The sequence below is a fragment of the Diadema antillarum genome, unplaced genomic scaffold (genome assembly GCF_040938485.1).
Source record: "Diadema antillarum isolate AM-2024a unplaced genomic scaffold, OU_Dant_1.0 seq00000035_RagTag, whole genome shotgun sequence".
Classification (NCBI taxonomy): Eukaryota; Metazoa; Echinodermata; class Echinoidea; order Diadematoida; family Diadematidae; genus Diadema; species Diadema antillarum.
Genome location: NW_027271149.1, coordinates 2,089,853 through 2,116,890, shown reverse-complemented (window position 1 = coordinate 2,116,890; position 27,038 = coordinate 2,089,853). Strand labels below are relative to the sequence as shown.

General features: G+C 38.3%; 1 protein-coding gene and 1 long non-coding RNA gene across 2 annotated transcripts; both read right to left on the bottom strand.

Moving 5' to 3' along the window:
* Positions 1-2,883: 2,883 nt before the first annotated feature.
* LOC139725344 (uncharacterized) lies at positions 2,884-6,378 on the bottom strand. The gene is made up of 3 exons (XR_011710541.1): positions 6,243-6,378; positions 4,991-5,075; positions 2,884-4,404 (listed from the first exon to the last, which is right to left on the bottom strand). It is a non-coding gene; the product is annotated as an uncharacterized lncRNA (long non-coding RNA).
* A 91-nt stretch (positions 6,379-6,469) lies between these two features.
* Positions 6,470-26,669, bottom strand: LOC139725379 (uncharacterized; the record flags this gene model as incomplete). The annotated part of the gene is made up of 10 exons (XM_071636463.1): positions 26,229-26,669; positions 21,508-21,594; positions 15,527-15,789; positions 12,657-14,257; positions 12,130-12,297; positions 11,262-11,432; positions 10,498-10,716; positions 9,711-9,881; positions 7,124-7,255; positions 6,470-6,619 (listed from the first exon to the last, which is right to left on the bottom strand). Coding segments are annotated over exons 2-10 (2,913 nt in total), but the record flags the coding sequence as incomplete, so codon positions are not given.
* Positions 26,670-27,038: the final 369 nt, after the last annotated feature.

The following is a 27,038-nucleotide window of genomic DNA, read 5'->3' as shown; positions in this document are numbered from 1 at the left end:
TTTATATTTTTCTTTCGAAAATACAGTACAAGCATCCAAGCATCGGATGATTGTCAGTATTACTGTGCTGAGTAGAGAGTGAGTTAAGCTTTGTTTGTCATTGTCCTTGTTGTTGTTATTGTGGTTGTGTGTTTGTAAAGGGTGTGTTCTGCACTGGTTTGAAGATCAAGACAAATTTTCTCGTCAAATACTATTATTTTCTATCTGAGGTTTTTGGTGAGTTGGCTCTTGGTGAGTTGGCTCGTCTCTTGACCCTGGATCAAAGTTTGCCAGCTTCCACCCATCACCGTTCGGATTCGTGATGGCAAGAAAGTCCTCGGCTAGCCGTCAGCTGTAGTACCGTTGTTACTGTCATTGATGGTTCCATCATTTTCTTTGTTATTCATGTACATGTATTCTGCGATTTCTAAATCTTTATTGCTATTCGCACCGCTACAATACATGTAGTATGAATCCTTGATCTCAATAGGAAGCTCAATTAGCCTGACATTTTTGCCTTCTTTTAGTACGCATCTGTATTATAGTCGTGATGTGAAACCAACCATGCAACACTCCACAATGGAACTGAGGTTTTAATGTAAATTGGTTTACAGTGCTTTGTTTAGCGCTTATGTCACAAATGTCTCGAATAGAATAAGGAGTCGTCAAGACGGCCACTTAGATACCGCGAAATACACTTCTAAAACCATAATTTCTTATTTGGGTGATAAGGTATGACAAATGTATGTCCACGTATATAATATCATGTAATTGCATTTGTGATCAGATTCTCTTCTCTGTATAATATCAATTTCAGTATACTGGAACATTTTAGAACATGCTAGTTCATTATATGGCACGATCATAGGAGTTCAAGAAAGAGACTTGCATAGCTGGAAAGAATTATAGCACAGGCTGTTTAATTACAGAAGTCCAGTGACATTATATGAACAGTATTGTATTAATACAAGCATATACAATGTGTGTATATACATAAATACGAATGATGTAAGAAAACATGAAGCACGATTACCACAGATGTCAATAAGATTGCACACGTTCAAAATGATGGCAAGATATTTGGATCTACACGCCTTCAAACAGCAACCTAATTACAAGGCATGAGCTATACGGCGGATTTTTTTTTTCGCCACGGTACCAGGTGCTCTATGTTAACCTTTAATAGTAATATCCGGAATAATGTATTTTGTGATTGAGCGTCTGTCTCTGATGATGTAAAAGAAAATAATTCACCCGTTAAATGTCTATGTAAATATCCATCTTCAAGTTTTCTGACGCCACCAGACGATCCTGAAATTGATAAATATCATTTCTGCCATTGATTATATAAAAGAGAAAATGCAGTCCAAATATTAGTTAGTCTGATGAAAAAAGAGTATAATCTTAGGAGTTCAACGGTAAAAAAAAATGACTGAAATCGGATGAAAAACAAGGAAGTTATGACGTTTTGAATTTGTTCTAGTTTCTGCAAAACAGGTCTTGGACAGTGTATATGAATATACAAATAACTGAGCTGACCTTGTCATAACCTCACAATTTCCCATTGATTGTGTAAAAAATAAATGATAAAAAATTTATGTTTCCGTCATTGAAATCTGTAACATGATGTTATTCCTGGTTGAATAACTTCAGAATAGCGATCAGTTAGATATACGAGGATTTGAGTCTCGGGCATAATTGCGTTTGAATGAAAAACTGAAAATCTCAATTTTTTATGTACAAACTATATACGGTAAGTTGTAAGGGGATGGCATGCTCACTTTGCCATTTGCATATTCATATTGACCGTTCCAGAACTGTTTCCCAAAATAATAGCGAAACTTCAAAATGCCATAACTTATTTATTCATCATCCGATTTCGATCAAAATTATACCGTTAAACTCTTCATATTTTACTCTTTCTTATCAGACTAGCTTATACTTGGACTAGATTTTCCCCTTTAAAAATATCTTCACTCTATGCGATATCAAAGTTACTTTGATACGTAAAGGTATTTTCATTACACACCCCATAATACCAAAATAAAAACCATTAAAATAATACAACAAACCAGGAAACTAATATGAAAATTGACATGTATGCTAAAGACCTTCAATGGCACGTATACCTGGTACCATGTATACTGTAACTACGTTTAATAAGCCTAACATTCTTCATACTGAATTGAAGCATACCTAAGCATATTCTTTGTATTACACCACATAATATTATTCACGAATTGATTACTGTATATCTAATATACCTGTAATATATAAGGGTAGACCTACTTTTTTTTAAAATAAGAGCTAGAGGAAAGACAGATAAAAATAGCTTGGTCAAATCTGCAAGATTACCAGAATTTGCAAAACTTCTTCGTAACCCTGATTGTGGCAGCTAGCTGAAATGCGTGTATTTACGAAGCACTAAGCGGCGAGTTATCATCCTCATTTCTGGACGAGAAAACACGTAAAAAAACAATGTACACACACATAATTTTTGGTGGCCACCGAAACATATCTTATACAAGTGGTGGTAGCCCGACATCTTTTTCTATGAATGTTTTCGAGTCTTGTATACTGTTTTATACATATTTTTGATAACAAAATAATCGAAATACTGACATTCAATCGGCATCGGGGTAAAGAACGGCACAGGTGGGCACAGGGAGATGAGGGCAAAAGTTCTCGGTACTAGTTCAACCCTTATCGTATACGTAGCCTACTTCTGATATTTCCATGCACAAGACAGCTGAGGTTTGATAATGAGGTACACAAAATGTTGTATTTTCATGTATAATAAATAGCAGAGGCAGGTTAAAATGTAATGTTCCCTTGAAGTACGGACTACAAGGTAATGCCGTGGATTGTCTCATTCGGTGGAATAGTTCATCGCATATGCAATTCAGCACGTTCCCATAATGGTGCAGCGAAAGTACACATCAAACACGCGATCTTGCCGACAGATACAGCAAGATACCAATAATGGTAAAACTTAATAATGATGCATTCAATATGTGATGCATTGAATGATGCATTCAATAATGACACATTCAACTAATGTGCGTCATAATTATTTAAACAAGTGGACCTCCGCACACGAGATCCTCCTAACAACGTGATCTCAGAGATCATTTCAGACTTAGTAAAATGGTAACATGAATGAAACGTGTGTCCAATGTGCTGTGGATTAGGCATTTTGAGGGCATGGTCAGGCTGGGATGTAATCTACCGAGTAACGCGCCGTCTGCTCAAATTAGGAAAAAGCATGCCGTGAAATCTTTGTGGAGCTGCTTGGTGTGTATTTTGCAAGTCACACAAGTTTTGCTTTACCTCGTAAAATTAAAAATCTTTTATAATGTAGAAGACGTCCATTTGGAGATGAGACATTGGGGTAGAAAATAGATCCCAAGCGTTTGAATGTAACAAATAAAAATCCGACCGAATAGTAAAGGGAAAAACATAAATAGTAATAATAAATGTACAGTCCGCTACCAGCAGACTTAAATATTTCACGCAACTGAATAAACTGACGTGAATCATAATGTATTATGTACATTCAAGCCAAACTCCCATGTTAGGTTTTCTATGTCTACTGAATTCCACATAGGTCAATTCATAAATAAATATTATTAATCGACATTTACATATGTACTTGTTGCGCGAGAATATGAGATAACAATAAGCGATTGGAAGACGTGAGGAATCCTAAGAACCAATGTGAAATTTAAGAAACCTTATGGAGGCAACTCAGAATAGAGTTATATCATAAAAGCGGTAGGAAAGCCTCAGGTTTAATGTGGAAGAACACTAGTTTTGGTTGAGATGGGGTTTCCGATTTCGCGTGTGTGCGTGTGTGTGTGTGTATATATGAGATAATGAGACATTACTTATGAAATATGAAAAAGCATTCAGTTCTGAAAGGAAATCAACGCTTATTGGATGAACATCGGCTTTGAAATGGATAAGCATCGATATAAAAAAACAAAGTAAAACCAAGTGGTTTTAATAAAAGTTGGGTCTAACCTTTTATTAGGACCACTTTGTGCTTGGATATCTCAGTCATTTCAAAATCGATTTCGATCAAATAAACGGAAGTCCTCTTTGAATTGCACGCTCTTTTCATATTTCACAGGTGTGGTTTCTCCCTTCTTACAAAAGAAAAGTTAAGGACCTGAAGCCCCATCTCAACCAAAGGTACGTACCATCCCTTTGAAGAGACAGACATTTGATATGAAAATGATGTGTCAGGCGAACTGTTTGACAAAACTGCATTGATATTATGGAGATCGCTATGACAGCACTCTTACATACAAATGTACATGTATATCACTTCAAACGCTCTCATTGGTTTCGATGTTGTTTCCGTTCTGTCTCTGTGATCTGATATCATTCATCTTCCATCGACGAAGCTAGTTCCGGATTGTCCTGAAATGTATAGATAACGTATTAGTGATTGGTGGTCACAGACTGGTGAAATCACATGGCGACACGATACAAAACTACAAATGTGCTTGATGGGATTTTAGAAACACACACACTATTTTGTGGAGTCTTCTTCACTAAAGCAATATGAATGATTGCAGCATTTGGTCGACAAGGATATCGAAAGTGGTCTTTTTTCTGTCATAGGGACATGACCTCCAATCAAAGTTTTTAGGAAGTTTATTGATTTCGACTACTGACCTCGAGGATTGACTCATGACCCTCTCTGTGCCAAATGCAGTAACAAATTATTTCTCAAACTTTTATCGTTGTTAATGAAGTTTCCCTGTCGGACCACGCTCTGCAATATGATAACTTGAGTTTAATGTTACTATACAATATAAAGCTACACCATGCACTATATTTTTGAACTGACATTTATTGAAGTATAATGATTTTGATCAATTAATCAATCATTAATATCGATGTCAAACCGATTGTGCAAAAAAATAATAATGATAATAAAATGTCACACAAGTTGGCCAGGGCAGTCGGAAGATGGTATAAACAAATACATGTCTGAACTCACAGGCCCGTGCTCGATCATGAAACCTCGACTGAAGTATTCAGCAGCATGACAGTCCATTTCGTCGTTCGTGCAACACTCGATCATGCTGAAAGTAGGAATACAAATGTACGCAGTTTAATACCGTGACCCTTACGTCATCTGTCGATGAGTTGAGGGTGTAAAAAACTCACTCAAAAATACATCTCTCCTGTTTTCTCTCTGTTTCACTCAAAATGATAAACAAATGACACTTACATCACATATCGTGTGATGAATTTCATAATGCTAAAAATACCGTAGTAGAACGTAACCTATGTTGTATTCCACTCCTTCCTCTGTCACATTATGAGGTATTAGGTGCGCCTTCTCAAGATGGAGGCTAAAGCATTTTTAAGATTTGTGTTGTTTGCTAAGTTAATATTACAATTACTGGGATGAAAATAGTCATATAGAGTTTATGCTTATGGTATAATACATGCTCACATGCATACCCCATTGTCATTTTCCGCTGCAATCTGCCCATTTTCGCGGACGCTCAAGTTACTTTTCAACTCGCAACAAACCAAAGAGACAGAGTACCTATAATGAATATATTATGTCCTTTGGGCTAAAGCTCTTGTAAGATTTCTTGTGACTTGCAATCTAAAAAGTGAAATAATTTCAAAGCAGGAAAAAAATTAATGGGAAACTTCACACAAGATCAAAAATTATCCAAAGAACATAGAACTACATCCCATTTTTTCTCCAATTACGTGATCCTTTGTTGCCATTGTCATCGCCATTTTGTGCAAAATTAATGCGCTGGAAACAAGTTCGTTATTCCGATACTTACTTCATTAAATAATCCTATCGTTTATCCATTTTTTTAAAAATCCTTCATCGAAGAAGGCCTATACAGAGCAAGGGTCCGTCTGACAAAACTGTCCGTGTAGAAGATGTTTGTTTTGAAACGGCGTTATGCAAAGCCAAAATACGTCAAAAATTAAAAGGCAGTGAGTGTAGACTTAATTTCCTGTCATATTCTAAATTTGAAAGATTACGGAGAAATACGTCATAAGCAGCGCAGCCAGCATATCTACAAGGGATATTTCGGAGGCTCCATATTTCGATAATAAGGAATGTGATAGTAATGCCTCTCAATGAGCAAAAGTAATTCCAAATCAGGGAGACATATGATTATAATTATTATCTAATCATCATGTGAATGAGGTATTAAAATTTTTGGTAAGCCTCCTACAGAATGAAGAAGAGTGGCGGTTCTACAAATGGATACCTGACACGCTCGAGAGTTGGGTGATTCATCAGGGACTGAAGTGCTTCTTCTGCTTGATTATTTCCAAACGTAACCCTCCTGATCGTCAATTCACGAAGACCGGGAAACTGGTCACGAAGAACTTCGCAGATCATCGCCGCACCTGTCGACGACCGCAGCAGTGAAACACGGTCGTGGGGCTCGATCACGAGTTCGCCGATATCAGGCAACAGCAATTGAAGTAGTGTGTTTGGCCTGACGACCTCGAAGATTCGGAGGGTGACTCTACGCACCTTCTGAAGCGCCCTCATCAGTCCGGTTTCGTGCCACCTCGCCAGTGTCCAGTCGTCAACAATCAGATCCACCTCTGCATTGGTGGTGCTATCGGCATCGAGTCCCTGTGGAAACAAGCCGTGTAAACATATGGGGAGAATGTTCCTTTTCAAAATTCTTGTCTCAAAACAAGGAAGCATCTGAATTATTTAAAACCATTATATTGCTTCTGAAAGGCGAGTAATCTAACGTAAATTTTTATATGAATATCACGGTCATATCTACCCAGGGTATCCTCTTCAGTGTTTAACAGCACTGCTTTTCGAAAGGGCCTACGTCAGGGTCCAAACACGCAATTTACACTTAACATATTTGCTGGTCGTAATAAAGGACATTTCGAATTTCTATACACATATGTAGATGTGTGAGCACTATAGACATTAAAACAAAATGTATAGATACATCAGGGAGGCGACACCTCCCTGGATACATTTTGCATTTCGATCATCACTGTATTATAGTGATGGTTACACCGCATTATTAAGCCGAATCATTACGTTGTATCATGGCAGGACTGGACGAAGGACAAACAAACATTCTGACATCCCACTTAGCTGAGTTGTACAAACCTGCTCTATCGAATCCTGAGCTGGCTCAGCGTTGACATGGATCAGGGTGAGAGCCTTGAGGCGCGGCAACGAGAGGAACATCAACAGATACCTCAGAGGCATTGCCATGTACCTCAGTGTGAGTGATTGCACCTAGGCAAAGTAGAAATACAATTCCATATATGACATCTGATGCAAGGGGACTTTCGAATATTGTCTTGCCCAACCAACATGCCTCCGCATAACTTGTTTCTCTCATCACGCTTTATTTATGTCGTAATATTTGAATGCAAAGTGGAGATCTCTCTGTCAAATGTTGCACAATACTGTTTTTGGAGAATGCGATTTTTACCTTTCTACTCAAACCTCGGATTTTTCGAAAATTTAGAGAAATATTAACATCTTTTAGCTTCAAAATTAACCCTAACTAGGCCGGGCTATTTAGGTAGTTGATAGGGCCGGGGGGCCTCCCAGGCCCCCCTCCAGATCTCGGCCGTCGACCGCGCGATCGCGACGAAAATTGGCACACACATTGCCTATGATGTAATCTAAAATACCTTGAAGTTAATTTTTCAAAAAATTATCATTTATGCTAAATTATGCTAATTTATGCATAATGATACATGAAATCAGACTATTTGGTATAAATCACAAAATAAAGCTCAAAACAGGCACATTGTTTGTGTAAATATTCTTTTGAGCGTCATTAGCAAATGTAATAAAAAAATTGTGATATCAGAAAAAATTCTTAAGTATTTTATTGTTTTTTTAAATTTCTTATGTATTCCTTTGTTTTTTTGACTTTATGTTTTTCATTGTTTTTTCGATGAAATTTGTCCGCGACATCGCTCCGACCAAGAATGTTATTCATTGATTTTAATCAATAAAACACCAAAATAATCATGCTTTTATAAAATTTGCCTGTAAGCACAGTTTGCAGTATACACGAATTCACGTTTTTGAGCAATTTTGGGTCTGACATGCACGTACATTGTACATATTTATGCGTCAAGGGGGGGGGGCCTCGCCCCCCCCCCCCCCCCCCCCCCCCGGCCTAGTTAGGGTTAATAGAGATGGCTACAGCCCTGTTGCTTCAAAAGATGCCTTCAATCACTGCAAAAACGAACCAGAATAAGATATGCAAATCCTGCCATTCAGTTCTCCGCCATCACTACTATCATTTCTTCGCACGTGACGTAAATGGGTGAAACAGTAGTATACTAAGTTCGATGACCTTTCGTCTGTCAAAATATTTCGAGGTGGAGTGTCTTAAGAGCAAGAATCCCCGTAAACTTTGATAGATAAGGACGCTGATATACTGTGTCACATAAATAATTCGAGATGACTGGACAAGATCGAGGAAAAAAGTCTTTATGAACATAGTACTATTGTATCGCGCTGAACTTGAGCTTATCTTTCATTTGACTTTCGGAGAATATAAATTTTATGTCCAACGTGTCGAATTACTGCATTACTCCAGTTTTGATATACCCGATCAACAGAAATTGAAAAGGGATTTAACTGAAGATTCACACTGCGCAAATTGCGCAATTAACACTTTAATAACAAGTAAACAGGTGCAGTTTATCAAACTGCGTGCTTTATCTCGATCAAATATTTACATGTATCCAAGGCAAGTAAGGTACATTTCCGTCCTCAAACAGATTTCTCCGGTATCTGTTTTTGGACGGAAGCACATGGATACAGACTACAAAGTATACACAAGTTGAAAGAAACATGATGAATCTTCGTTTCGAATGAGACACCTATTCACTATACACACCAAAATAAAATCTCTAACGTATATATATATATATATATATATATATATATATATACATATATAATGCATTGTCTGTTTGTTTAGGTGTCACGGAGGAATGACTGCTCGCAGACGTTGCAGTATGTTCACTAATAGCCTTTTATTCTCCCGAGCTTTCGACCGAGTTACGTCCAAAGCCCTTGAAAAAGACCGGTAACTCGGTCGAAAGCTCGAGAGAATAAAAGGCTATTAGTGAACATACTGCAACGTCTGCGAGCAGTCATTCCTCCGTCACACCTATATAAATATATATATATGTTGAGATTTCACTTCTTGGCTCCACGAAATGAAGAAACAAACTGGTAATGCATTTTGGCCAATAAAGCATGAGTTTATTCGACTCATATTTTTCGGCGTCCTAAGCCTTCAAGACTCCTGAAGAAGGCGTAGGACGCCGAAAATTTGAGTCGAATAAACTCATGCTTTATTGGCCAAAAATGCATCACCAGTTGGTTTCTTCATTCAAATATATATATATATATATATATATATATATATATAAATCAACGCTGATTAATGGAAAAACAGCATTCTACTTAAATCGACTGTATCTGCAAAGAGGCATTTTTATACCGAGAGGCATGTAGTTAGCCGCATTTGAAATTGGATTACCAATAAAGAATTTTTGCACAAAGGTCGAGGTGAGCATACACCCTGTCAAACTCAACACATACTCAAAAAATAAAAACACGTATAAAATGTATTTTATTCGACGAGATCAATGCTTCGTGATCGATTAGTTATGATATCGATATGATCAATAGGAACATTTACTGCTCAGCTAACCTGCCATGCCGCGACGTTCGAAACCGTGATCGAGTAGAAGGCGTCGTGGGGCTGTAGGTGACAAAACGTCACGTCTTCCAGATAGGGCAGCCGAGCGATGCACCATGCCAGGTCCTCCGACGCCGACTCGCGATCACGTAATCTGATCCACGACGCCGTCATCGACTTGATCTGACGGCGATTTGATAAAGGGGAACGCCTTTATGAGATACTTTATTCACACGTAAAATACGTCAATCGTGAGCACGCATATGTTTGTGTAAAATGTGAGAGTATAGCGGCCGATTTCATTCTGAGAACATGAAACAGAAGTAACACTTTAACCCTACCAATCATGGCGGCCATGTGACAACACCGCCTTTGTTCTCGTCATTATATGCGACTTTGAAAACAAACTTGGCGTAGTTTTAACTGGACTAAGTCATATCTTTGGCTGATGTTACCGACTTTTTTTTTACAAACTGATCTATTCAACATTTTAACAATGCGAATATTGGTGGGTTGATATAAAACTACTTCCACAAAAATAAAGTCATATCCATTTTGTTCATCAAGAAATATCCGTAACCCGTAATGCAACCAAATTCATGTATACTGGATGGATAATGCATGTCGCTAGTAACGACCCATCACACGCTAATAAAGTAAGCCTTTTTAATTCTGAGCAACACATGAAATCACGTATCCTTGGCTATCAATACACGGCGCGAATTCCTATTGTTTCATCAAAATATACGGCCCACCGTTCCATTTCTTTATCCCGTTTCCATCTATTACGGAGCCTCACTTTGGACAGATCACAGGCAGCGACCATACCATCGCTGGCGTGAATTACCTTGCAGGAGGGAGCATTAGACCGCATCGTTGAGTAGAAGGAATCATGCAACTCCGTGTCGCGAAGGAACACGTGGGAGAGAGCTCGCAGGAAGAGAAGGAAGAGGGCTATGTTCCGTGAGGCGGACTCCCGGTCACTGAGGTCGAGCCATCGTATCACTATGTTCTCGATCTGTAAAGTTATATCAATTTTGACAAAACGAGACGAATTTGATTTCATAATATGGCCCTTTTCATGGCGACATACTATTCTTGACGTTTGACATTTGTAAATCCTGAATATGAATGATTGTATTTATTAACTTTATTAACGATAAAAATCTTGCCCGTCGTGAAAAACAAACAAACAAACACACAAAACAGCATAATTCGATTTCTGGAGATGAAGCAAAGTTTATATCGCAAATGTTATTAGCACATCCTCTGTATGACCATGGAGGTAGAAAAGAATCTACCTCCATGGTATGACGTCATTATGATAAGGGGTGTAATGTGGTGCTATAATGGCATTTGCACACTATACGCAGGGGCGGATCCAGGAATTCCGTAAAGAGGGGGCGTGTTTACAAAATTAAAGGGGAGCGCACGCACCCCTCCCCCCATTTTTTCTTTTTATTTCTTTTGTTTCAACAAAAAATAAAGGGGGGGGGGGGCGTGCGCCGGTTGCGGTCCTCCCTGGATCCGCCCCTGATACGCAAATGAGGAAAATGCACATACCTTGCAATTCCACACGCGCGACACACACGCGGCAAAGAAAGCGTCGTGAAGTTGTGTCTTGCAAAGGGTCACATTTCTCAGAGAAGGCGCTGTACATAAATACGTAGCCAGATGCTTGGAGGGCAGTTCTTGATCGTGGAGAAACATCCCACGTAGTTCAAACGTATGCACCTGTAATCAGAAGATGGAAATGCCACCTTTGTTCCAAATTAAGACCGTTATTTTGACAATGTTGCGCAATATTGACTTCAGTCACTGATCAAAAAAGAGCGTCGCGAACAAGTTCGTCTTGAAGACACCAGTTTTGATAACTGGAATAATCTTAATCTCTCTACGTAATGGTAAAATTTGAAGAGTATGGAGGGTTACCATGTTTACATTGTATGTCGACCAATAGAGTCATAGTTTTCATCAAAAGTAAATAAAAACAGATAAACAAAAACAAAGACAAAATCTTCATTGCTTATGGGTTCGCACTGGTTGAATCAACAAACGATTCGTGTAACCTTATTTTTTTATTTCACACGCACATTTTAAACGAAGAGAGTATAAAAACGTGATGGGAGCACTCTTTTGACCATTTTTCAAAGGATTATAAACATACAGTTTTTGTGTTCTTTAAATCAACTAGAGTTTGCTTTCTTTTGGTATATTCAATTTCAAGTCATGACAGGTACAAAACAATATAACTTGCAAATTACAAATTTTACAGGTTACTTACAACATCTACAGCTTACTTACAACATCCACAGCTGTGGGATCATAACGTACAACCTGATTGCTTGTTGGAAATGAATCGTTTCGAAAGCCCGGCAAATAAAGTAAAGGAACCATTTATACAAAACTACAAAGCAAACATATCTCTTACCTTCGACGAAGGAGCGTCAAGCGCTAGGATACTGTAGAAGTCTGGGTGGAATGATAGAGGGACATACTCCCCTATCTTGACATAATTGAGCGACGTGGTGGAACATATTTCTTCGGCAAGCTCCCGGGAAACTGTCCGTCCACAGGACTTCTTCAGCTCGAGTTTCTCCTGGATCGAGACATTGGATGGAAATGACCTTGCTTAGATTTCCATGCATCAAGCACGACACAGATGGGAAGATGTATACATGTGCAGATCTACAGGTGTACGTGTGACTTAAGATTACTACTTTGCAAACAGGAGAATATTGCATCACGTTCCAGAGGGAACTACTGAATTGGCTCTCATAGAAGATTCGCTCTTAAAAATGATTTTCAATATTTATCAACAAAATCGAGCAGCCACTTTTAGAGGACATTGGCTATATATCATCACGTTACATATCTGGTTGGTTTTATGAGTCAACGTTTCATATATTTTTCTTAATTTCAAACGTCTTTAGGATTTACAGTCCCTTGCTGACATACCAAGTAGTGGTTCTCCATGATGAACAGGTATGCCAGAGCTGTATGCGCAGACATACCCTGACATATCTGCAGCTCCTTACAACCCATCAGGATTTTCTCGTGAACAACACCCGCTGCCGATTGGTCGTTGCATTCGAAGGCGGTGTCGACGATGAAATGCTTGATCTGATCGCCAGCCTTCCTGATTCCGAGGTGCTGCCCACCATTGCTGCACATGCGCGTGAGAATATCCAAGCCCACCGTTTGATCTTGGGACGTGGAGAAGTACAGCATGAAATGGAACTCCCGTGCCTTGGGAAGAATGACCAGGTCAAGAAGCCTGGCATATTCTGTAGGGTCTGTGTCATACAGTGATGCCAGATGCATTCCCGCCAGGTACTCCTGGAAGAGTTTGTGAGGGAACATGACCTTTGACACCATGGGTAACTTCCTCCTGTCGTACCTCTCTCGCCGGGTTGCGATTCCTCTTTCCTGAGTCAGAACACCAACCTTGCAACCTAATTCTATCGCCTCTTCACATTCACTGAAAGCAGCAGGCGAGAAAGCAAGTTTATTTTCGAGAAGCCCAGCAAAGGCCACTTTGCTGATCTCTATCATACATTCGTCTACGACCTGGAATTGTTCATTTACCAAAGGATCGGTGAGGTTTTTACAGTGTTTTGAGATATAATGGTCCTGCAGGAACAAAAACATTTCCTTGAACAGCTGCGAGAACGTTTGCAGTTTGCGAATCATTTCTCGTTTTTCACCACTTCCGTCTTGCCACATCAGACACAGCATTGCTGAATATATGGGAAACGGGGCCATATTTTCTGTAATAACGTCACTTTCGTCGATAAACTGAATCAAACTATCAGCAGTAGCAAGATCTTCCGCAAAGAACTTCCTAATGTACGTTGACACGTTTTCTCTGCTGAAACCCTCGACTCCGATAAATGCATATGCGTCTCTAAGATCTTGATTCCATCGGATTTGATCCGCTTTCCACGGTCGTGTTGTCACGAGTACTGTGCCCTTCTTGAATCGGTCAGAGCGCAGTATCTGGACGATGGTTCTCTTGCTCGAGTTTGACAGGTCCCCGTCGAATTCGTCCAAGCCGTCAAAAACAACAAACACCTTTGCAGGATTGGCGAGGATGTACTCGTCTATCTGCCTTGGGTGTACTGTGCTGCTTTCAGAGAGGTACCTCCTGGTGATATCTCCGATGCTCTCATCCTGCTCCACGTCTCGAAGAGGAACAACAACAACCATGTCGAACTCTTGAAAGAGAGCTCCTTTGGACCAGTCCCAGGCTATCTTCGCGCATAGTGTCGTCTTTCCCGAGCCTCCCTCGCCTTCCACCAGTAAACGTTTCGGTAACTGACCCTTGACCTTCGTTGTCAGAAGTTTTTCGTAGTCCAGAGGCTTCTTCCGATTGGACCCTCTCTGCTTTTCGAGTAGGCACAGATTGGTGAACATATGCTCGAACTCAACGTATGAATCGATACCAAGAGGATCGATTTTCATCTTGCATAGTTGGGACAGGTAAAATTCCTCGAGATCTCTTCTGCACTCGGCCACCTGTTTATCCGTTAGGGGTGGAAACTTCTGATCCACAAGGCCTGTTTGAAAGAATTGAAGGAAAAAATGTCAGAACTAATATACACTTTTTCTTCGTACGCAGTGATGTTTATTACACATACTTGGTACTCGTATAAACAACATTTACACGTGATACTTATCGGTACAAATAAGAATGTGAAAGACACTTCATGCTGTCTTTAGCCAGCAATTTTACTGCATGACGTATTGAAGAAATAGATGTCAGGGAAGCCAGTTGATTTTCGAATAATTTGATCACCCCCCCCCCCCCCACACACACACACACACACACACACCCCGTTGTGAAATACACGACTGTCGCAAACATACTCTGTACATGTGTACTCACAGAGTATACTCAAGCAAACTGTAAATCAAATCAAATCAAAAGCAGGGATGTCGAAAAGTCGCCTTCTCACATCCCTGCGAGAACCACTGCAACGCCGTGACAGAATTCCCAGTGAAAATAACAATAGTAGTCCTAACTACCTCAAAACACCTTGTTCATTTATTCACGTTACTCATAGAGTTCTGTGTTTGAATGTCTATAAGCTTTGTATATACTTCATACGCGGGGAACGAAATTAGATGTACAAATTTGTGCTGTGCCATCCACTTGGAATTACTATAACTCTACAGTTTATAAAACTTCTTGTTACTGCTAAAAAAAAAAGGGCCAAACAAAAAAATAAAAAAAAATGTACATGAAAAATCTAGTCATTCTAAAATGGCAATTCCGCCCCTCACTGTAGTTACCTTTGATTGATAGAGTAAAAGACATGAAAAAGGGGAATTTATGGGATTTTAAATTTTGAGAAACCTCTACGAAATAGAGACGTAGAAGTAGTTTACATATGCAAATGAGGTGATGATGTATGAATGGACTACCTTCCTCCTATTCTTTGTTTTTTCAATGACACCACTTCATTATCTGTCGTATTAGATATTATATGCGATACGAATATTGAGCAATGCTGGCTTACATAGGAGAAGATGTTACAGTTACTAAACTACAAACAAATCGACCGAAAACAATATTTTGTGTAAAAACAACTGGGAGAGTTATGACGTGATAAGATCATGACGTAATCCAATCTATATTAGGTTGTTGTGACTGACATCCCACTGCATACTGTGACAAATTTTAAAATTCCTTGTCTTGAGTACCTCATTCCAATTTTAATGAAGCTTCGACATACTGTTTTCTTGTTGTTGTTGTTTTTTTCTCTATTCATTCAAGTCAACTAAAATATCTTGTGGCATGTAAAATACGCTATATTAGGTCTCACCTTTCCGAACTTTGTCAGCCAGTTGAACCAATCGACACTTCTGAAGAGTGATGACCAGTATATCTCTGGACTGCGCTTCGGGTACCGTCTTCAACCAGTCGGTCAACATGAAGTAAGACGCCTCGAGATAATTTCCCCGGTCACTCACATATCGGCGCAAGGCTGCGTCTTCCATTCCGAGGCCCAGCCCAACTTTCTTGAAATCATCAGGGCCCATCAATTCAGCGAGTTTGTGAAGCTCGAGAGCTGACAACCCGGATGGACTTTAAAGAACGAAGAAAGCAGAAACGGATCTTTTTCATATACACATGGATATCTTATTCGTTATTATTGTTAGCTTTTTCTAAAATGAGCAGGTAAAGCGGTTTGAATTAGGCCTACAAGGAGTCAAGAAACTTTCAGTTTATACATTGTTCTCTGCTTTTATTCTACTTCCTTTTCAACGGCTCGACACGTATCACTGTAACAATTTTTTTTTCGAAATTCGATTTTTTTTTTGGTTTCTTTTGTTTTTATAAAAGGATCCGCCACTGGACATGCATCTCTGAAACAAGTCGTTTGAAGGCGGAAGGATTTTTTTCTACCATCGTGTATCAAAGAAACAAATCGATGGGTACAACTAATAGGCCGGTGAAGTACAATAGCTTGTACACTTGATCTAGAAAAATTAGTAAAACAATTGCAAATATGCTTGGGTGATTATTCTACCGTTGTTTAAGAAAAAAGTTGTGCAAAAGATTAGAGACATTATGGTTCCTTTTGAATTGATTGATATTTGGCGTAGTATGAATGGTAACAAAAGACAATTTACTTGGAGACAAAACTCCCCTCTTGTTCAGTGCCGGCTTGATTATTTTTTTAGTAAATAAGGACTTAAAACATCAGATTAAAAGGGTGAATATTGTTAGAGCCTTACGGACAGACCATTCAGCTGTGTGTCTGGAAATACTTACGAATAAGAATAAGCGAGGGAAAGGATATTGGAAGTTAAACGCCTCACTACTCCAAGATGAGGAATATGTTAGGGTTATGAGAGAAAGTATTCATCCCTGGAAAAGGAGTATTCCTTTTTGGAACCAAGAACTAAATGGGACTGGATTAAGTATAAGATAAGATGTTTCAATGTGGAGTATTCTAGAATAGTACAGAAGCAAATAACTGATATTGAGCAACAGTTAAGAAGTAAATTGAATGTATTTGAAAATAAGCTTGCAATCAAGGGAGAGGAAGATGTTATTGTTGAAATAGAAAAAATAAAGGAGGAGTTGATGGAAATAGATAATAAAAGAGTTGCTGGGCTCATGGTTAGGTCAAGGAGCCGATGGTATGAGAAAGGTGAAAAAAGTAATGATTCTTTTTTAGGTCTGGAAAAGAGAAATAATCAAGAAAGTTGTGTTATAAATCGAAAGTGGGTGGCAAGTTAGTCACGGAATTTAGAGATATTCTATTTGCCCAAATGCAATATTATGAGAAGTTATATGCTTCAAAATTGGAGGCTGGTTTTGAAAATCGATGTAATGCCTTTCTAGAAAAAACTAATGTTCCTTCCCACTTTAACGGTGGAAGAAAGAGAGGAGCTGGAAAAACTCATATCTAAAAAAGAATGTAGAGAGGTATTGAATGATTTGGCTGAAAACAAGAGTCCTGGAAATGACGGTATTCCAGTGGAATTCTACCAGACCTTTTGGAATGATTGAGAAGATATTTTTATGGACTCGGTATTAGATAGTTTTGATAAAGGAGAAATGTCTACCTCACAAAGGCAAGCAATTCTCATTCTGATTAAAAAAGAAGGTAAAGATGAAAGGGAGTTAAAGAATTGGAGACCGATATCTCTGTTGAATGTGGATGTGAAAATTGTAACTAAAGTTTTTGCTAAACGAATATGCAAGTTTATAGATAAATTGATCAGTGTTTGTCAGACCGGTTTTGTCAAGGGAAGATACATAGGTGAATCCATTAGAGTTATTATAGACATTATGTTTTATACTAAAATGCATAATATACCAGGATACTCTGGATTATGATTTTTTCTAGATTATGAAAAAGCCTTTGATTCTTTAGAGTGGGATTTTATGATGAAAGTATAAGGCAAATTTGGGTTTGGACCCAAGTTCCAGAGTTATATTCAAACATTCTACAAGAATAAGCATATAAGGATTAGAACCACCACTTGCTGTCGGGCGAAAGCTCGGTGGTCTAGTGAGATGACGCCTGTCCGGTGATCAGGAGGTCGTAGGTTCGAATCCTGCTCGAGTATATATGTACGCCCATGATCTTTTTTATCATGGCTACTACTAAAACACTGATCAATTCAGTGCTTATTTACGTCGATGTAGGGCAATTTGTCAATCAGTTGCAATGAAAACATCTCGACGGAAGAACTTCATGAATTTGAATAACAAAGCAGTACCCGCTGCATGCTATAAGGATTAGAACCACCACTTGCTGTCGGGCGAAAGCTCGGTGGTCTAGTGGAGACGCCTGTCCGGTGATCAGGAGGTCGTAGGTTCGAATCCTGCTCGAGTGTACGCCCATGATTTTTTATCATGGCTACTACTAAAACACTGATCAATTCAGTGCTTATTTACGTCGATGTAGGGCAATTTGTCAATCAGTTGCAATGAAAACATCTCGACGGAAGAACTTCATGAATTTGAATAACAAAGCAGTACCCGCTGCATGCTATAAGGATTAGAACCACCACTTGCTGTCGGGCGAAAGCTCGGTGGTCTAGTGGAGATGACGCCTGTACGGTGATCAGGAGGTCGTAGGTTCGAATCCTGCTCGAGTATGTACGCCCATGATTTTTTATCATGGCTACTACTAAAATACTGATCGATTCAGTGCTTATTTACGTCGATGTAGGGCAATTTGTCAATCAGTTGCAAAGAATAAGCAGTTGTGTTTGTAGTAATGGTCATACTTCTGGTTATTTTGGTCTGAGTCGAGGAGTAAGACAGGGAGACCCTATATCTCCATACTTGTTTATACTTTGTGTAGAAATACTTTCAAGTGCTGTACGTCAAAATAAACAAATTAGAGGTATAGAAATTGATGGGCATGCAGTAAACATAGTACAATATGCAGATGATACCACTTTGGTTTTGGCTGATTTAGAATCCGCAAAGGAAGCGTTTAATATAAATGAAGAATTTTTTTCAGGTCTTAGAATTAATAAAAGCAAAACGAATGCTATGTGGTTGGGATCAAAAAGAAATTGTAAACTTAAACCTCTTGATATTAATTTGCCATCTGAACCCTTTCGGGTATTGGGCTTATTATTGTCTTCCGATATGGAACAGATGATTTAAATTTTGAGAAATGTTTAGTAGATGTGAAAGTTATACTTAATGTTTGGAGAAAAAGGAATTTGAGTTTGATAGGGAAATACAAATAGTGAAAACATTTGCTATATCAAAATTTGTTTATTGTGGGTCCGTTTTGCCCATACCAAGTCATATACTGAAACAATTAGAGAGTGTTATTACAGATTTTGTATGGAATGGGAAAAATAGATATGTTAAAAAATTAACCCTATTGGTTCGTATGAACAAGGTGGTTTAAATATGATACATATCCCTTCTTTTTTCAATGCATTGAAGGTAAAATGGATTTCAAGATTTTGAATGAAAGTAGCTCTCTGTGGTCAGTTATCTTTAGGTATTTCATGAAGAAATTTGGAGGTCATTTTATCTTATATTGCAACATGTCTAAAAAGAGTTGTAAAACAATGGGCCAGTGCCCAAGTTTTTACAGGGATATACTGAGTGTCTATTTTGATTTTCGACTTTTAGATTCAAAACATACAGAAAAAAAGTGAGATTATTGTATGGAATAATGAATATGTTAGAGTAAATGGTAGAACGGTGTTTTTGGCAGAATTTGTTAGAGCTGGTTTATGGTATATTTCAGATCTGTTTGATAGAGAAGGCAGATTGATAGATTTCAACACATGGGTGAGGAGGGGAGTTGAAAAGCAAATGTATATGAAATGGTGCTCGATTGTTTCTGCTATTCCAAAAGAATTGAAGTTGAGATGCCTTTCCAATCGGGAAACGATACCAGCCTTAAAACTCAGTTGTGTTTTTAAGGGCAAAGAAGTAGACTTTGAGAAGCTAACAACGCAGATTATTTATTGTATTTTGAAAGGCAAAAATTTTGAGACTCCAACATCGGAAATCTATTGGAGTAATAAAATATGCGATAGATGATATTACATGGAAGCTTATATACAAAATGTTCTTTGTGTGTTTAGCTGATACTAAGAGCAGAACATTTCAGTATAAAATTAATACAAGAACACTTCTTTTGAACAAAAGATTACACAAAATGAAAATTGTTGACTCTGAATTGTGTACCTTTTGTAAGCAAGTGGAGGAAACGCTAGAACATATATTCGCTGAATGTCAACATGCATGTGATTTTTGGGAAGAGTTTTTGAAATGGTGGCATACAAAGTTTGACATAAATCTACAATTGAAGGAAGAAGAGATCTTGTTCGGTGTATTTGGTGGAAGCCAGTATAGGCCCCTTTTGAATCACTGTATAGTTATAGCCAAACAGATGATATTATATTGGGTATTTTGCCAACATTTGAACTGTTCTGGTCAAAGCTAAAAATCATATATGTGACTGAGAAGCAAATTGGTTTTCAAAATAGACAACTAAGTAAATTTGAAAGGAAGTGGATAAATATGCATGCCTCCTTAACATGACATTTTGGCCGTTACTTTTCTTTGGTATGTGATATGGATAGCATAAATCAATATGTTAAATGTGAAATTTAAAAAAGCACAAACTTGTGTGCACCTGCTATTTCTTCCCTCTTTTTTGTCTGTTTTTGGTTTTTGTTATGTAAAATTATGTACAATGATTATTATTGTTTTTGTGAAAGGATGGAAATTTAAAAAAAAAAGAAAGATAAAAAAAAAGAATGATGAGAGAAAAGTACATTTTTCAGCATACATAACAACGATTCAAACCACAGCTGTTATATTGTCACCTCATTCCTATAAGATATTTTTATGAAGGAGACCGATCATGCAATGATGTAATGACTGACTGGCTTATGTGGTTCTTTATTTTGACAATGAAATCATTTCTATATGCTATGTGTGATCCCGACGGCATTGCTTTCGTACGCAATCAGTGTGCCAACAATAATGGAATGTTTGGTCAATTTAGGGCTTACAACTAATGATGACTCATCATGGTAAATACAACGTGTACGACTTTGTTGCACAACTTTGAATAACACAGCCTTACATGTTCTGAATGTCGGCATCAATGAAGAAGAGGCTTGTCTCCTGTAAGCATTGACGTGTAAACACGTGGGCAGGTGATGGTACTTATCGATTATTCCATGACTAACGTTCTTCGTTTGTTATCTGAATTTGCGCAATGACATGTTGGTTACGTAACGCCCTTTATCTTGAACGAATTACGTTTATACATACACTTGGAGATTCAAAACTGTAGAAGACAACAAAATGTATAAGTCATATTTATTATGTCAAAGATGTTCCTTTTCTACCAGCCTGGGGTAAACTTAATTCAGTTTATTTCGAAATGTTTCGAATTATTTCGGACTGCAGCCCATTTAAACGTTGTAGGACTTATATACAGCGGGGAAGGAGCAGATGCCTGTGTTGAGTAATACAATTAAGGCATCATACAAAACGAACAAAAAAAGGTACATGAAACATGGAGCATCACATCGTGATTATGGTTGGCCACCAAGAGATGATAACACGACATTTTGTCAAAATGATACAAACTCACCACCTACAGAATACAGACCATTACCCGACTTGCGCCCTGTATTTCACGATTTACATAACAGAACACACCTCCTCATGAAAATACTCAGCATTTTCTATTCACGTTGTTGCGTTAGATATCGTGCATGCTAGTAAATGTATTCATGGTTTGTGGCCATCTGAATTTTAAGGATCTTATTCTTAATTTACTCTACTTACTCAACAGGACAGGAGCGAAGTTCCACGTCTCCAGCCATCTTGGGTATATCCCCAGCAGTTTTGATGTGAGACGACAAGAAGATCGATCTGAAAAGTCGAAAAGAAAATCGAGAAATTTTGATTTTCATTTCAAAGAAGAGTTTACCTAAGAAATGATATATTCATCAATGTTATGTAAAAAAAAAGTATTCGGGTTTATTGCTATTCCTGCAGCTGTTACCATTGCCATTTCCTACTTAACTCAATATCGTAGTCAATATTATATCATGATCTATGTCATTATTTCCACTGTAACAGTTCCTAATGAGTTCCCTTGTCGGCAATCATTTACCCTCAGTCTTAATTGACGCATAGCGAAAATAATGCGTCACACACGCGTATAGGAGTTACATGTATTATTATGTGAAACGACCCTCGACGAGTTGGTTAAAAAAACAATAGTGATAATGGTTAAACAATTCTTATAGGATAATCGAACAAACAGAACAGTGAACATGGTGAAAGTGTCCTTGGAATCGAATCAAATAACACATTATGACTCTTTACTGAAAGGAAAAATATAATCCTGCTGGAAATTACATAGACATGGGAAATCGCATACCACGCATCACCCTATTTTGGAGTTGTATTGATATACAGTGATGTGCTGACATTTTTTTTAACACACGTATTGAAACGCTCCTTAACAATGATATTACTTCGCAAAGCAGAGAGAGCGTAAAGTGATGACATCATTGACTCGTCTATTTTGACTTCAATTATGACAGATATTAGTGTTTCAGGAAGACGGGTCATTTTCTTATTCTTTTATCATTTGCTTGATTTCAATGGAGCTTTGACTGTCGTGTTCCGGTGTACCAGAACATGAAGAGGAGTTTTTCTTTTTGGCATGACAAATATCTACAATAATCACGTCAATACGTGACTCAACTGAACTTTCGATTTGTGGCACAGTCATTACCCGTGGCAGTTTTAAAAAATCCATTATTTTTGTTTTTTATCTCACTACGGCAGGACATTCGAAAATAAAACATTCGTGCTACTCGCTCGAAAGCCTTATTCAACTTCCTGTCTTATTTTCACTTTCGGTTTTTTTTTTTTTTTGTTTTGTTTTTTTTTTTTTGGGGGGGGGGAGGTATATAGAGTCCTGGTGCCACGTGAGAATTGAATGTAGGTCGTTTCCGTTGCAAATTATAATAAGAGGAAGTCCAATACCTGTATGCATAGAATTTATCCAACCTTTTTTTTTTTAGAGCAAAGCATTCATTCTACGATTCCGTTTCTGTTGTTGTTGTTGTTGTCCTTCGCGTCATTATAACAATTGTCTAAGTTGCTTTCAGCTGTCAACGATGTTGTCTGTATGGTAAGTTTGCTTATAGTCGCAGCGTGTGTGTGTATTGCTGTTCACTCAGACTGGAAGCTTTGTTCCATGTTGGTGTCCAGTATTAAAGTATGTGAAATGTTTGTTGACTTGCAGACAGTACAATATAGGAAGTACACGTCGTACACGTTCATCGTTGTTTGTGTAACAGCGAATATAAAGTACAATTGTTAATGATAGCTATGATATTGATAAAGACAATGCTGACGATAATAACGATAGTAAGATAAAATCAAAATGAACATAACTTTAGAATGTAATGGCATGTTCTTATTTATCAAAATTATGTAAGATGCGTAAATATTGAACGTCATTACAGTATATGCCTACATGTGGATATGTGGATTATATTCATTAAATGTGGAAACGCTAATGTGAGCTGTTTCAACAATACCGTCAGCTATGCTCAGACCCGATTTCTTTATGCCATGACTTTTAGTTCACGGGGTTCAGGCGATTGAAATTCCTACATACATGTAGTGTACTATACATAATCATTTTCAAGGTGTCCACCAGTGAATACTAGTGATGGAAAAGATGTCCACACTCCTTGACAGATTTACCAGCTCATCTGTGAAAGGTTTTGAAATGGATGTGCACAATGTACGCATGTTGTACAAATGGCCTGCCTACCTGCAGTCGTAGGACCGTTCGGCTGACCCATGAAATGTTACACAACAACAATCTTGGGGATTCCCAGAATGACTGTGGACTATGGACATGGGTGCGATGCTTCACTAGTATACAACATCACAGCTCACATTGCATCAGACTATCGTGTGCGCTGCTGCAGCGCTAAGATGGAATTACACTCTGACATTATGGGTTTAAGGAGGTGAAAGAGAGCTTCCACCTCCCTGGTTTAACCAAAAGTACACAAATAATGCAATTTCACAGGGCGTAAGTGATTATGAATTGATAAATCCGATAAAGTGAGGTTGATAATTCTACGCCCTTACCAAGTAACGTACATTATTTGTTTCATAATGGTGACATAATCTAAATTCCGCGGCAGATTTTTTCCAAGATTCCAAGGCCAGTGCCAGCTCAAGCTACACTTTAACTGAACCGCACACACAAACAAATATACATGTATTTATTTAAATTATTTGCAATACACGGGCAATGCATCTGAGCGCAGACGAGTCTCGTTAGTACTGGCCATTAGTATGCAATGTACTATCACCCGGTGAACGATAAAGTGGGCCCTTAGACCAAATGAATAACATATCAATATTCAAGTATGCAACAATTTGAACATGGTAAATACAAATGCACCAATCCAACGTAAGACTGGTAAATTGAAATAACTATTAACGAGTAAGCACAAGAGGTATGAAAGTGCTCATCATTGCAACATTGCAGCGCCCTTATCCAGTATCATTTTTTTTATAGACATACACTTGTGTACTACACATCGCAAACAAGGATAAACATTCATAGTGATAATAGAGAGACTCTTATAAAACGCCCATTCTACCTAAAAGCTCCTGCTTTTTACATTCTAATTACACACAAAACACACACACACACACACAAAACACCATAAAAGTTTAGTCTCCTGGCTATAACATGCAATCTTACACATATCTATAGATACCCATCCTTTCTACATAGATGCGCTGTATGCTGTATATTCCAGTATTATTTTTCTTTATTATTTTGTTCAACACTGGTATTCAGACTTGACCTCTATTTACGACATGTATATTGGTAGGAAATTTCAAATTCTTCCACCTATACCACAACGACACATTCTTTGCTTCTGAACATGACTCTGTCGCGTTAATTTCTGGGGTATGCTTATATCTAGGGGAAGAGGTTTCAACGCATGATAAGGTACATGTAGAGGAATCAACACACTAATTTCTGATACTGTTCAAAGAAGAAAAACAAACTAGATCAAATAATAAACCACAGGGTCAAAAGTTATGTCAATGGTTATAAGAATGCGGTCTTTAAACATTTTAGTTCCTTTCATTACCACAATGACCGTGTATTTTTATGTGTGGAAAGTATGGAAATACCAATCTACGTGTGTAATTTGCTCTGCGCATGTTTTTAGCTGTGTATGAAAAGTTTGAAGCATTTACTTGGATAGTAACCTCAATGAATAGTGATTTTACTTTTTTTCTTTAGTTATTTACTCTGTGGCCTCCAAACAATATGAAAACCATGATATAGCGCTCTGAGTACATCCGAAGTCTTCTTGAATTCTAAATTGATATGCGTTGTATAATGCTTCTGGAATTACCTGTCAATTCCTACTTGAAATAAATATGTTGTAAATTGACACTACATTGTATTGGCAACACTTTATGCAGAGTACATTCACTGTCTTTATATCCTGTACCACTTCATTCAACTATCAGTAAATCGACAGAAAGTTAAAGATACTTCATCGCTCTAAGCTTTTGAGCGTGAGCGTGTGCGTGTGTGTGTGTGTGTGTGTGTGTGTGTGTATGCAGTTGGATCTATCTCAGATGCTCATTACACTGTCTCGTTGCTCTGCCATCGCGGTTTTGGACGCTAGCTAGCAAACGTACCATTTCCGGTTTCAGAAAGTGGTTCCTATTTGACGTCTTGATACAGACAATGCTTTGACTGAACTGTCATTTACAACACATTTGAAAAGAATAACATGCATGTGCCAATATACATTGTGGATAAATCTTCTTCCGAGGCAATGACATATTAATACAACAGTATGTGACAACTATGAAAGGGGAACTTAAATTCTTAACCGATACCGGTATCCGTTCATCATAATTTTGACGGATAATGTGCATTTATTTATAGCATGTGGCCAAAATATATCAACAGTGTCAACTTTCAGGGCATACAATCTACAAATAAAGTTAATTTGTGCGTTGTATATGTTGTGAAATAGATGGGCAGCACACTGTCCTCGTGGCTTCGGTAATATACCACACCAAAGGCCAAAAAAGCACTGTTCACCTCTGCAACTATTGTAAATATTAGTAATGGTGTGCCCCAAGGCAGTGTTTCAACTAAAGGTGACACGACATTATTTTGATCCTGCAACCCGACAATATTGGTTAAGAAGGTTAGAGTTGTGATTGGGTTTTACTTTTTAGGGTATACGGGTTTCGTTTGTGTGTAGAATATATGGTTTTAGCGTGCATAAGCAATTGTCGACTGAGCAAAATGTTCTTTGAAACCGTTTGAAACTATATGCAAATCGCCAACCTGCTTGACATACATGATTGTGCATCTTCTTCAAAGCAAAGTGCCGACAAAGAAATACACTGCAAAAGTTAATCGTATACATTATGGTATAGGTCAGTATACACGAATGGGGCACGAATGGTATACTCACCTCACCCAAACAGGAAGAATGTGGCACGTGTGTCGGTTGGGAGGTGGAGATATGGTACAGGTATATCGGTTTGAACGCAAGATCGGTCTGTATCTTGCCGTCGTCGGGTGTATGTTCAGAGGAGTAATCTAGTGGCTTCACGGAATCCTACGGAGGAGATCCGTGAATGTCAAAATATGATGGAAACTCCTCTAGATAGGAGTACCTTTCTGTCTAGGTCTCTACAAACTCGATGTACACTGCGGACAACAGTACCTCTTTCGATACTCGTGACTATTATAACAGCCCACAGTCAGACAGTACACGAAGTTTATTCCTTACGTTGGGTCTACACTGTATGTACAAATGACAGTGGAGATCAGACGGTGAAGAAAGCGTCCAGACACGTATACTACGATGTTTATTGTTCGCACCCAGCGGAGCTTTGCGGCTTGAATTCGGAAAGAGACTTCAGGCTTTTCCCAGCCCCCTATACTGGAGTATTGATCTGTCGCACTGACGCACAGCATACTCTATAGTACATCGGGCAACATACATAGAACAAGTGATACTGTATGTACCCAAGGAGGACCTAGGCAAAGAGTACCTCCTTGATGTACCTACGTCTACGGGCAAATATACTCATTGTACTGTAAGCAGCAATTACGTAATTGCTAGCAGAAGTCGCGCACAAGTTTGGTGCCACAATTCAATAGTACGTCGTGTAAGCAAGGAGGTACTAGGCGAGCCTAGTACTGTACCTCCTTTGCCAAGTACTGTCAGTGGCGTAGACAAATCTTCAAACATGGGGGAGAGGGAGGGTGATTTGCC